At 42.1% G+C, this 11,792-nt stretch overlaps 1 protein-coding gene across 1 annotated transcript; it reads left to right on the top strand.

Annotated features, from left to right (window-relative positions):
• Positions 1-1,094: 1,094 nt before the first annotated feature.
• Positions 1,095-11,454, top strand: GPR75 (G protein-coupled receptor 75). The gene is made up of 2 exons (XM_003922738.4): positions 1,095-1,321; positions 5,909-11,454. Exon 2 carries the CDS (start codon positions 6,021-6,023, stop codon positions 7,641-7,643), a length of 1,623 nt encoding a protein of 540 aa, XP_003922787.1. The 5' UTR covers positions 1,095-1,321; positions 5,909-6,020; the 3' UTR covers positions 7,644-11,454.
• Positions 11,455-11,792: the final 338 nt, after the last annotated feature.

An 11,792-nucleotide genomic window follows, 5' to 3' on the forward strand; every position in this document is an offset into this window, starting at 1 on the left:
GCCTTCTTGTTTTTTCTTGAAGAAAGCACAGGGAACTGAGAAAGATAAATTGCCTTAATTAAATTCCTTGATACTTGGTAGTTCTTTTTTAAAAAGAAAACTGTTAGCTAAAAATGAAGAATGCAGTAGCAACATTCTAAGTATTTCATCTGAATGGGATCAGCTTTGGTTTTTTGGTAACCAGGGTGAATGAAGGAAAGGGCATTCCAATAGCATTCTCTGTTTCTAAATCGAATCCCTGAGAAGGTTAGAAAAGTAGTAAGATCCTGGTTAGCTAGGTTGTGATACTGAAGGGGAAGAGTTTAACTGGTTTGATTTTGTACCCATAATAGCAAACATACTTAGGAATGTTACTTGATTGTTCAGACTAAAAGCTATCTTAGGAGCTCATTATTTTGTACATGTATAAATTGTGGAAGGATGAGAGAGGATGGTAGTTTTAGTTTTGTGTTTTTGCTTACTAAAATTAGCCTATACATTGCACTATGACTTATCAAGATTTTTTACATTCAACATAGTACTAAGTAATACATCAATATCCATTATTCCTGGGCTCGGTCCTTTTATTTGCATGGGTAGCTTCTTTATACTTTGCATGTTTCCTGCCAATCAGTCCCCTTGCTGAGATCCCTCAGTGAATTCACTAATACCTTAAGAGAGCTTAGGCAAGTTCGAATTGGTTAAATTAAAATTCTATTACAATGACTTGATTTATAAATTCTAGGTCTCAAAGTTCCAAACGGGAAGCCGCCACCAGCGTAATTCACGAGGAAAAATATTAGCGGCAGCCTAAGTCAGGAGCTAGGCAGGCCGACTTGAAAGCGCGGGGAATGGGGAGGAGGTGGGCGGCGGGCGGGGGAAGCAGCCGGGGAGGCCCCCAAAGACCGTGCCATCGATACCCCTGTCTTTGCCCTCCTTCCCACGCCACCTTGCTCTGCGTTTCATCTTTTGGCTACTTCGGGGAGCCGGGGTTCCTCAAACCACAAAAACGTGGGTCTGAAAAACCTTCCGCCTCAGGCGCGCGTCGCGCGGCGGCCAGCGGTGAGTGCCGGGCTCTGGGCCCCGGGGCCGGCGGCGGAGGCGCGGAGGGTGCGGGACGCAGGCGGGGCGCCAGGCCCGGGTGTCTGGCGGAGGGGGCGGTGCCCTCGGCGTCTCCGTGACTGCGCCTCTGCGCCCGCGTCTCGCCGCGGCTCCCGGGATGCGCGGAGGCGGCGGCGATGGCGATGATGCCTCCAGTCCTGCATCATCCGGAGCAGCAGGCGGAGCTGGGGTCCGGACTGCGAGATGGAGGAGGAGGGGCGGCGCTGCGGCCACCCGGCAGGTGAGAGGCCGCGGGCCCCTGGAGAAGGACGACCCCACGGAGCAGAGGACGCTCCCGGAGGCTGGCGGGTTAGCGAGGAGCGCGGCTGCGCTGGGCCAGGCCCGGCTTCGCGCACCTGTCTCCCCGGCGCGGCCTGCGGGGCAGCCTCGCCGGTCCCTGCCGGTTCCCAGGCTCTGCTCGGCGTGGAACCCCCGCACCCACCCACCGCCCATACCTTGGCTGAGCCCTGCTAACCCACCAACCCTCTGCCAATTCGTTTACAAGCTTACCTGGCCCGGCCTAGGCCCTCCTTACCATCACCTCACCTTCTCTGGGAAGCCTCTACCCACCGCCAGCCCCTCGCCAGGGGTCGACCTCCCCTTTCCGCAGTTGCCCGCTCTGTGGGCTCCATGTCCTCTTCATCCCTCCCATCAAATAACTCAGGTCTTCCCATCCCATTAGCTGCTCTGGGTTCAGTGTAGTTCTACTGGATAGAAAGAGCAAGGGCTTTGAAATCGGATTAATCTGGCTGGAATCTTAGTGACCTTGAGGAAGTTAGCTAACCTCCCTGAGGTTTTGCTGATCAATAGAAATACAGTGGGAATCAGAATCATACAGAACCTTGCTCTCTGTGAGGGGTAGGCTCTGAAAATGCTAACCTAAGACACTTTGCGGGGTGCGGGGAAAGGGCTGGAAGAATTCAGGTCATGAGTTGACTTATAAAAGCCCGTATAACATGTTTTAATTTTTACTAAAAATTTAAAACAGCGCACTATACATATCAGAGGCTCTTTCTTCACACCTCTTAATGAAAAATAATTGCCACTCAAATTATACAATAAATTTTCATCCATATTCTTTGCTTACTAGTTACTTCAGGATGTTCTAGTTGTAAGAATATGCATGTGAGTTCATTCTGTCTTACTGCAGCTAATATGCATGCTTAAGGCTGGTGTTCCAACTTAAAATCTTTCTGATTTTATAACTTTATCACACTGTCTTTCATAACCTATTCACTGTCCCAGAGATAAAGAGTAGCTTGTGTGTTTGCATTGCAAATAACATGGGTAACCTTTATCTAATATTTAAGAGTAGCAAATCAGTCTTAATTTACTTCCCTCCCCAAATCACTTTTATTTTTTGTCATCATAATGTCATTATGGTCACAATCTCCTCTTTCTTAAAGTCTCAGGAGTTACTGCTAATACCTGAGTTTACTTTCCCTCCATTTCCCTGATTTCTGTTATACTAAAGTTTTTCTGCAAACCTTTTCTTCTAATCTGTCCTCTGCTTTTTCTCTCTTTTCTCTTCCCAGCCCACGATGCCTTCTTTTTTCTAATTATCTCAATAGGAGTGGTTTATGATTACTTTAAATGTGAACTACAATGATCAAGTTGGCCAAAAAGATACGTAGAAAAGTGTGTGTGTGTGTGTGTGGTGTGTATCTGTATCTACATAGATGGTATACAGATATAACTACATAGGTATATTAGAATTTTGGATTCCAGGAAGTTTCAGTGGGGAAGAGATTACAATACCTATTCATAGGAGTATTGTGAGAATGAAATAAACCTTGATAATTTATGTCAAGCCTCTAGAATAGGTGCCTGGTATATAATAACCACTTAATACTTCTGACCTGGGAATGCCTCCCAAAAAGATATTTTTGCTGTTGAGTTTAGCATAGTGGTGAAGAGTGTGGAAAAGCAACTGCTTAGGTTCAAATGCATGTTCCACCACTTTAAATAATCTCTCTTTGACTTAGTTTCCTCACTGCAAAATGGAGATGTTATACCAAGTATTTCAGGGTTGTTGTGAGGACTCAATGAGCTAATAGTGTGGAACAATGAGAACAGTACCTGGCACATCATAAGCACTTGATAAAATCAATATACTAATAGTGATGCTGATAATTATACTGCCATTGTTATTTCCTGACCTGAAGGAAATAACAATGGCAGTATAAATTATTTTAAATTTATTGAAGGCTGGGCATAGTGGCTGATACCTGTAGTCTCAGCACTTTGGGAGGCCAAAGCAGGCAGACTGCTTGAGCCCAGGAGTTGCAGACCAGCAAGGGCAACATAGTGAGACCCCCATCTCAATTAAAAATATATATATTGAAAAATTTTAAATTTGTTGAAAAAAATGCAACTGTACAAAAAGTGAAAGTTGCCTCTCCTACCCCAAATCACCTTTTTTTCCTCCTGCGTCCTACTCTTGACTAATGTTAGTGCTTCATCTCATTCTTCTCTTGAAATCAAACCCTTTTTCCAAATATCTCCTACCCTGAGGTCTTCATAACTTCCATCATCCCACTTCATTATTACCTAGTTACTTTTCATTTCTCTTAGCATCCTAATTCCAGACTCTTCATTCTTCTAATTTCCCCAGACCAAATTCCTGCATCCCTCTTCACCCTTCTTCATTTCTCTACTTCCAAAGAAGAAACTCCTGAAGATAAGGGTGTTAGAGATACCAGCAGCACCTCCCTTCTCTTTCTGCCTCCTCAAATTGGTTTTTTTCTTCTACTTCTCTTTTCATAAATTAGCTCCAGTCCTCCAGTTAGCCATTTTAAAAAAGCAGTAAAAAGTTGTCTTTCTCACTTTATAGGTATCAAAAGTGTTCAGAAACAAGTATATAGCCTTTAAGTGAAAATAGAGCTATCTGGTACTATTTTTTAAAAATTCTAACCATCGAGAAACAAAAGTTCAGAATTTTCTTCTCTTATGGAACTTTTTAAAAGGAAAGTATAGAAAAGTTGGTCTCACTTTCCAGTGGACAGATTTACCATATCGTCATGATCTGTAACATGAGCATTAAGAATATAGATGAAGTTATCTTCTTCCATGATGAAGGACACAGGTCAATTATATGGACTTTCCAGGACTGGTATGTGTCTGATAGGCACTGGTATGGCTGTACCTGTTGTTAAATGTGGAGAGACTGTATTAGGTAGTTCATAGCTGCTGCTTGGAGCCCCAGGTAATCTCTGACTGACCTGATTCGTTCCTCTGCACCACCTTGATCCATCAGTGAAGGGGTTAACAGCTAGAGGCTTCTGGGATCCAGCTTGAGCTGGTGGTTAAATATGCTGAATAGCAGCTGTGGACCTCTGCAGTGCCATTGATTATTCCTAAAATTCTACATTCAGGCAAATGCTTTTTGGTTTTCAAGAACATAGCGCTGTCTCCAAGGAACAGCTTAGTCTGTCCCAAGAGAAGCATCTGTTGGGAGCAGGTGGGGCATCAACCCATGCAGGACTTTGGGATTTGGGACAATGCAGATTTGTGTGAGTGCACGTTAAGTGTCATTGTAAAATAGAAAAAGCAAAGTGAAGAAAGGAAAAAGGAGGAGTAAGTTATTCTTCTAAAGCAGAGACTGTGCCTTACTCATCCTAGCCCCTAGCATAATGCTGGCATATGGTATACACATAATTAATGTAAATTGAGTGAACAAATGCAGGAATGGGGTGCATGCCTCCTGCTTCACCGTCAGGATATTCTTGTTGGGATAATGGTAACTCACATTTATATAGCGGTTTAGACTTTACAAAGTGGTACTTTGCACCTTGTAAATGTCTAATATAATTCTAACATCCGTGGTTACTTCCAATTTTCTCTCTCACATGTAGTCCTACACAGGTTTTTTTCCAAAGGAGAATATGCAATTAATTGGCCAGGAAATTGCAACCTGGGGGAAAAAATATAAATATTGGGAAATAAAGGATTCTTCCTAGGGAAGGAAACAGGATTTGTTAGTGATTTATGGGAATTATGTGAAGGGTCACATTATGCATGAAGAATACCCTCCAGCTCATACTTCAAGCACATGTAGTTTTTTGCCTGGGTCCCTCTGCTGCAAAGACCTGCCCCCCACCACCCTCCTGCCACCTTTCCCAGCTCCCTTCCTAAATTGGATTAGGTTCCCCTCTTCCATGCTCTCATAGCACCCTGAAATCTTATTAGGCTGTACTTACATAGTTAGATTGATCTCCAACCAGATTGTGATCTCTTTGATGGAGAGGTTATGTTCTTGGATATCGGCAGCGCCTGACACGGAAGTGTTTCTAAAAGCAACATCTTCACACCCCTCAGACAGAATCACAAGGGGTGAGGCCAAGTAATCTGCTCTCCAGGTGATAAACTTTTTAGCATGCTCTCCAGGTGACACTTAAATTCATTTGAAAACCTCTGTTTCATAAAACGAAATATTAGCTGGATGAATGTATTTGTTTATGTCTTTTTCTGTGTTGAGCTTTGTGAGGAGAAATGCTTTCTATGCACCAAGTCAGAGCTGAAAAATTCTAGTGCTTTTGTATAATTTAAAAAAAAAAAAGAGAGAGAGAGAGAGAGCTAGGTTTGGTGGTGCATGGCTGTAGTTCCAGCTACTTGCGAAGCTAAGGCAGGAGGATTGCTTGAAGACAGGAGTTCAAGTCCAGCCTGGGCAACATGGCAAGACTCCATCACTAATAAATAAATAAGATTTTCCCTCAAGGTGACAGATACTAGTACTACTACTAATAATAATAATGAGATCACTGTACGAATTCCTTTCTGTTTCTACATTAATCCCTTTCTGTTTCTGGGTATGCATTTTTGTGTGCAGGCTTATCTGCCTTGGGCCACTTTTGTCACATATTGTTCATCTGTGAGTTGAGGCCCTGACTCCTCACCGAGTGTTTTTGGGGAGCAGAAGGAGGAGACATTTCTCTCTGAAGATGAACTCAACAGACCACCTTCAGGATGCCCTCAATGCCACCTCGCTCCATGTGCCTCACTTGCAGGAAGGAAACAGCACCTCTCTGCAAGAGGGTCTTCAGGATCTCATCCACACAGCCACCTTGGTGACCTGTACTTTTCTACTCACGGTCATCTTCTGCCTGGGTTCCTACGGCAACTTCATTGTCTTCTTGTCCTTCTTCGATCCAGCCTTCAGGAAATTCAGAACCAACTTTGATTTCATGATCCTGAACCTGTCCTTCTGTGACCTCTTCATTTGTGGAGTGACGGCCCCCATGTTCACCTTCGTGTTATTCTTCAGCTCAGCCAGTAGTATCCCAGATGCTTTCTGCTTCACTTTCCATCTCACCAGTTCAGGCTTCATCATCATGTCCCTGAAGACAGTGGCAGTGATCGCCCTGCACCGGCTCCGGATGGTGCTGGGGAAGCAGCCGAATCGCACGGCCTCCTTTGCCTGCACCTTACTCCTCACCCTGCTTCTCTGGGCCACCAGTTTCACCCTTGCCACCTTGGCTACCTTGAAAACCAGCAAGTCCCACCTCTGTCTTCCCATGGCCAGTCTGATTGCTGGAAAAGGGAAAGCCATTTTGTCTCTCTATGTGGTCGACTTCACCTTCTGTGTGGCTGTGGTCTCTGTCTCTTACATCATGATTGCTCAGACCCTGCGGAAGAACGCTCAAGTCAGAAAGTGTCCCCCTGTGATCACAGTCGACGCTTCCAGACCACAGCCTTTCATGGGGGTCCCTGTGCAGGGAGGTGGAGACCCCATCCAGTGTGCCATGCCGGCTCTGTACAGGAACCAGAATTACAACAAACTGCAGCACGTTCAGACCCGTGGATATACTAAGAGTCCCAACCAGCTGGTCACCCCTGCAGCCAGCCGACTCCAGCTGGTATCAGCCATCAACCTCTCCACTGCCAAGGATTCCAAAGCCGTGGTCACCTGTGTGATCATCGTGCTGTCAGTCCTGGTGTGCTGTCTTCCACTGGGGATTTCCTTGGTACAGGTGGTTCTGTCCAGTAATGGGAGCTTCATTCTTTACCAGTTTGAATTGTTCGGATTTACCCTTATATTTTTCAAGTCAGGATTAAACCCTTTTATATATTCTCGGAACAGTGCAGGGCTGAGAAGGAAAGTGCTCTGGTGCCTCCAATACATAGGCCTGGGCGTTTTCTGCTGCAAACAAAAGACTCGACTTCGAGCCATGGGAAAAGGGAACCTCGAAGTCAACAGAAACAAATCCTCCCATCACGAAACAAACTCTGCCTACATGTTATCTCCAAAGCCACAGAAGAAATTTGTGGACCAGGCCTGTGGTCCAAGTCATTCAAAGGAAAGTGTGGTAAGTCCCAAGATCTCTGCTGGACATCAGCACTGTGGTCAAAGCAGCTCAACCCCCATCAACACTCGGATTGAACCTTACTACAGCATCTATAATAGCAGCCCTTCCCAGGAGGAGAGCAGCCCATGTAACTTACAGCCAGTAAACTCTTTTGGATTTGCCAGTTCCTATGTCGCCATGCATTACCACACCACTAATGACTTAATGCAGGAATATGACAGCACTTCCGCCAAGCAGATTCCAGTCCCCTCCGTTTAAAGTCACGGAGGCTACAGGATCTCATGTAGACAGTCTTGGTTTCTGATACTAACTGACTTTATTCTAACTTTGAGATCAATGGCAGATCGAAACTTAAAAGATTCAACTGAAAAGTTGGCAGTAATGATTTTCTTTCGTTCGATGTGTCCGTATCTGTTGATTTGCTTTATAGTTTGTTGCATCTTAAGATTTGATGTGAACGTTTTAGATTTTTACTCTGAGCTTTGCCTCAGTCTTTTGTACCTAACCTTTAAATAGATGCTGGGAATGAAGCTACTGTTTAAAAGTCAACCGATTGTCATGACTTGAGTCAATGTTATGTGTCTTCAAAATAAGATACTGGCTGGAGTTTTTTTAAAGAATGAGACGGTAGGAGTTTTGCTGAGATGTTATTTTTATTAACTGAATTGTAGATTTTGATTTTTTTGAAGTGTTGAAATCGGAAACACTATACCTTTTTGGTAGCAGGTTGATTTGAATAAATAATATATCGTTAGCTGGGTGCAGTGGTGTGCAGCTGTCATCCCAGTTACTTGGGAGGCTGAGGCAGGAGGATCACTTGAGCTCAGAAGTATAAGTCCAGCCTGGGCAAGGCAGCAAGACCCTGTCTCTAAAAGAAATATATGTATTCTTAAAACAGAAAAGGAAATAACTCTGTCTTTACCAAAACACTCACACAGGCATTAGGTACTTTTCTTTCATAGGACAATCAACTGAGAATATAGTAGTATGATTATTGCCATTTCTTATTATAGACATATTTTATGTCACTTGAGTAGGTTTTCAGTTCTTTTGAAAAGAAATATATTTCACTTGTTTAAAAGTGAATTATTTCTTCTTTCTTTCGAAATGGAGTCTCACTCTTCACCCAGGCTGGAGTGCAGTGGTATGATATCTGCTCACTGCAACCTCCACCTCCCGGACTCAAGCGATTCTCCTTCCTTAGGCTCCCACGTAGGTGGAATTATAGGCTCCTGCCACCATGCCCAGCTCATTTTTGTATTTTTAGTAGAGACAGGGTTTCACCATGTTGGCCAGGGTGGTCTTGAACTCCTGACCTCAGGTAATCTGCCTGCCTCGGTCTCCCAAAGTGCTGGTATTACAGGTGTGAGTCACCTTGCCTAACCCAAAAGTGAATTGTTTCTGAATGATCTTATTCAAGAAGCCTCCTGGAGTACTGCATCTGTGGTAGAGATGCACTGTTCCTGGGAGAGTAGCACTGCTGTAATCATCTTAGTTACTGTTCTGTGGAAAACAATGTGGACTCCTGTCATGCACTGGGCAATATTTACTATTGCTTAACAAGGTGTAGAGATGGGATTGGAAGTGTTTTTATTTATGTTTTCCTTCTGTGTGAGAAGAGTTTACTAACCACCTGACAGTATTGAAGTAACTATTTAAAAATGACTTCATTTTTTGTCTTTATATATTACTATGGTAGAAAAATTCTCAAGATAATCTATTTTCAAACTAATTGTTTTATTCCTCTCCTGTTAATCTTAAACTGCAGATGGACAGAAAGAAAAAATAGACCAAGTATTTCTATACCTGAAACTAATGTTATTTTATGCTCTGCGATTCCTAGCATAACAACTATGAACTCATTTTTATGTAAAAATATTTTCATTATACAGTTAATATTTGAACTCACTAGGTTTTTAAATGTTAGACATACAAGATGAGCATCAAAATACAACACCTATCTTTATAAATTGTCATATTCAAGAATTATTATTGTAGATTGGAAGGCACTTTGTTTCTTTGCATGAAAGGCTTTTTTTTTCCCTTTCTTTTATTTATTTATATTTTTTTTGGTAGAGACAAAGTCTCACTCTGTCACCCAGGCTGGAGTGCTGTGGCACGATCTCAGCTCACTGCAACCTCCACCTCCCAGGTTCAAGCGATTGTCCTGCCTCAGCCTTCTGAGTAGCTGGGATTACTGGCGCCCACCATGCCAAGCTAATTTTTGTATTTTTGGTAGAGACAGGGTTTCACCGTGATAACCAGGCTGGTCTTCAATTCCTAGCCTCAAGTGATCCAGCCGCCTCAGCCTCCCAGGCTGGGATTACAGGCATGAGAAACTGCATCCAGCTGAAAGGCATTTAATTTATAGTTCCCTCCGTCAGCTGTCTCCAGACACAGGGGTCATGAGAAGTATGGAGAAGACAGAATAGATATTCAGTTAGAACTCTGCACAACCTCTTCTAACAACTGTTACCTTCCAGTATTGGTCAGTCATTTCTATTTTTGAGATTTAAATATGAGACATAGATTTTGTTTTGCTTTTCTTCTAATTTTTTTTTTCCACACCTAGGGGCAGCCTGGAATTATTTTGTTTTTAAGTTCACCTTTTAGAACTGATTTACCTACCTCCTTCTTTCCCTTTCTCCCTGTCTCTCTCCTTCCATTTTTTCCCTTTCTTTTTTTTTATTTTTTGCTATTAAATTTTGTAACAGAGGAGAAAATATCCGTTGTCAGTTTTTTTTGGTAATTGAATGCTATTTTTGGAAGTCACTGTTAACTATTTTAATTGTGCTTTTTTAATATTTGTAATATAACACTTTTTATTTATTAATACGCCTATGAAATTGGTTAGTATATTATCAAAAAAAAATTTTTGATACGGATTCTCGCTGTTTCACAGGCTAGGGTGCAGTGGCATGATCTCGGCTCACTGCAACCTCCGCCTCCTGGGTTCAAGCAATTCTCCTGCTTCAGCCTTCTGAGTAGCTGGTACTACAGATATGCGCCACCACACCCGGCTAATTTTTGTATTTTTAGTAGAGATGAGGTTTCACCATGTTAGCCAGGCTGGTCTCAGATTCCTGACTTCATAATCCACACACCTTGGCCTCCCAAACTGCTGGGATTACAGGCCTGAGCCACCACGCCTGGCCTATTATCTCTTTTAACAAAGAAGAAATCTAATATTCTCTCCCAAGATCACACAAAGAATTATGGCAAATTAAGAATTAGATTTTTGTCTTAATTCAAAACCTGATATTTACTCCAGTATGCCAAACTGCTTTATAATGAATACAACATTAATCAAGAATCACATTTTTATTTTTTTTATTTTCTTTTTCTAGGTCAGTGCAAAAGTAATGAATCACATTTTTAAAGGCATATATCTATTTTTTTGTCTAGGCATTTCAAATATGATTTAATAAAAGGTTAACACAAAAGTAATTTCTGCTTATAAAATTTAAAATGACAGGTTTTCTGTGTGATGTTTGAGTTTGAGATGATTTGGCATGAGGGCCAGCACTGGGAGGTAAAAATTATAGCACAAAGAAAACTAAGCAGGTACATATGAGGAATTGTCTCTTTAGACTCATCAAAAAATTATCTCCAAAAGAAAAGTTTTAAAAAAAGAAATTATTGTTATAAATTGCATGAAATATATAGTGGGCTAGATTCGTAGCCCCCTCCATATCTATATCTCTATACATAGATATAGAGATATAGACATAACTTGTTTCTTCATAAGTTACATATGTCTGCCTCTACCTGTATCATCATAATAAAGTTGTCATGATGATACAGGTAGAGGTAGACATATAAAACTTATCTCTTCATAAGGGCTAAAATGAGAACTAAAAGTAATGAGAATTCAGTTGAATATGATTAATTAGCAGGACATGTTAATTAGTTCTCTTGATGCTTTACAGTGATGCAAAGTATGTGATGTATTTTAAACATTTTATAACAATTGTTCTTATGTTAACCATTAGGCAAGATTTGTATTTCTAATGCTTTTAATGTTCTTTTAAAATAATGTTTGGAAAATAAAAATAACTGAAAATCCTAACATTTCTGAACACCAGTTTGCAATATAATGACTTTCCTGTCTAATCATTTTTAAATGATCAGAGCATGGCAATGATCATTTTTGTACAATGAATAACAATGTGTTGAAGCACACACAGAGAGCTCTTTCCTTTAAGAGATGAAATAACCCGCCGGGCGCGGTGGCTCAAGCCTGTAATCCCAGCACTTTGGGAGGCTGAGGCGGGTGAATCACGAGGTCAAGAGATCGAGACCATCCTGGTCAACAAGGTGAAACCCCGTCTCTACTAAAAATACAAAAAATTAGCTGGGCATGGTGGCGCGTGCCTGTAATCCCAGCTACTCAGGAGGCTGAGGCAG

This window comes from Saimiri boliviensis, chromosome 1, assembly GCF_048565385.1.
Source record: "Saimiri boliviensis isolate mSaiBol1 chromosome 1, mSaiBol1.pri, whole genome shotgun sequence".
Classification (NCBI taxonomy): Eukaryota; Metazoa; Chordata; class Mammalia; order Primates; family Cebidae; genus Saimiri; species Saimiri boliviensis.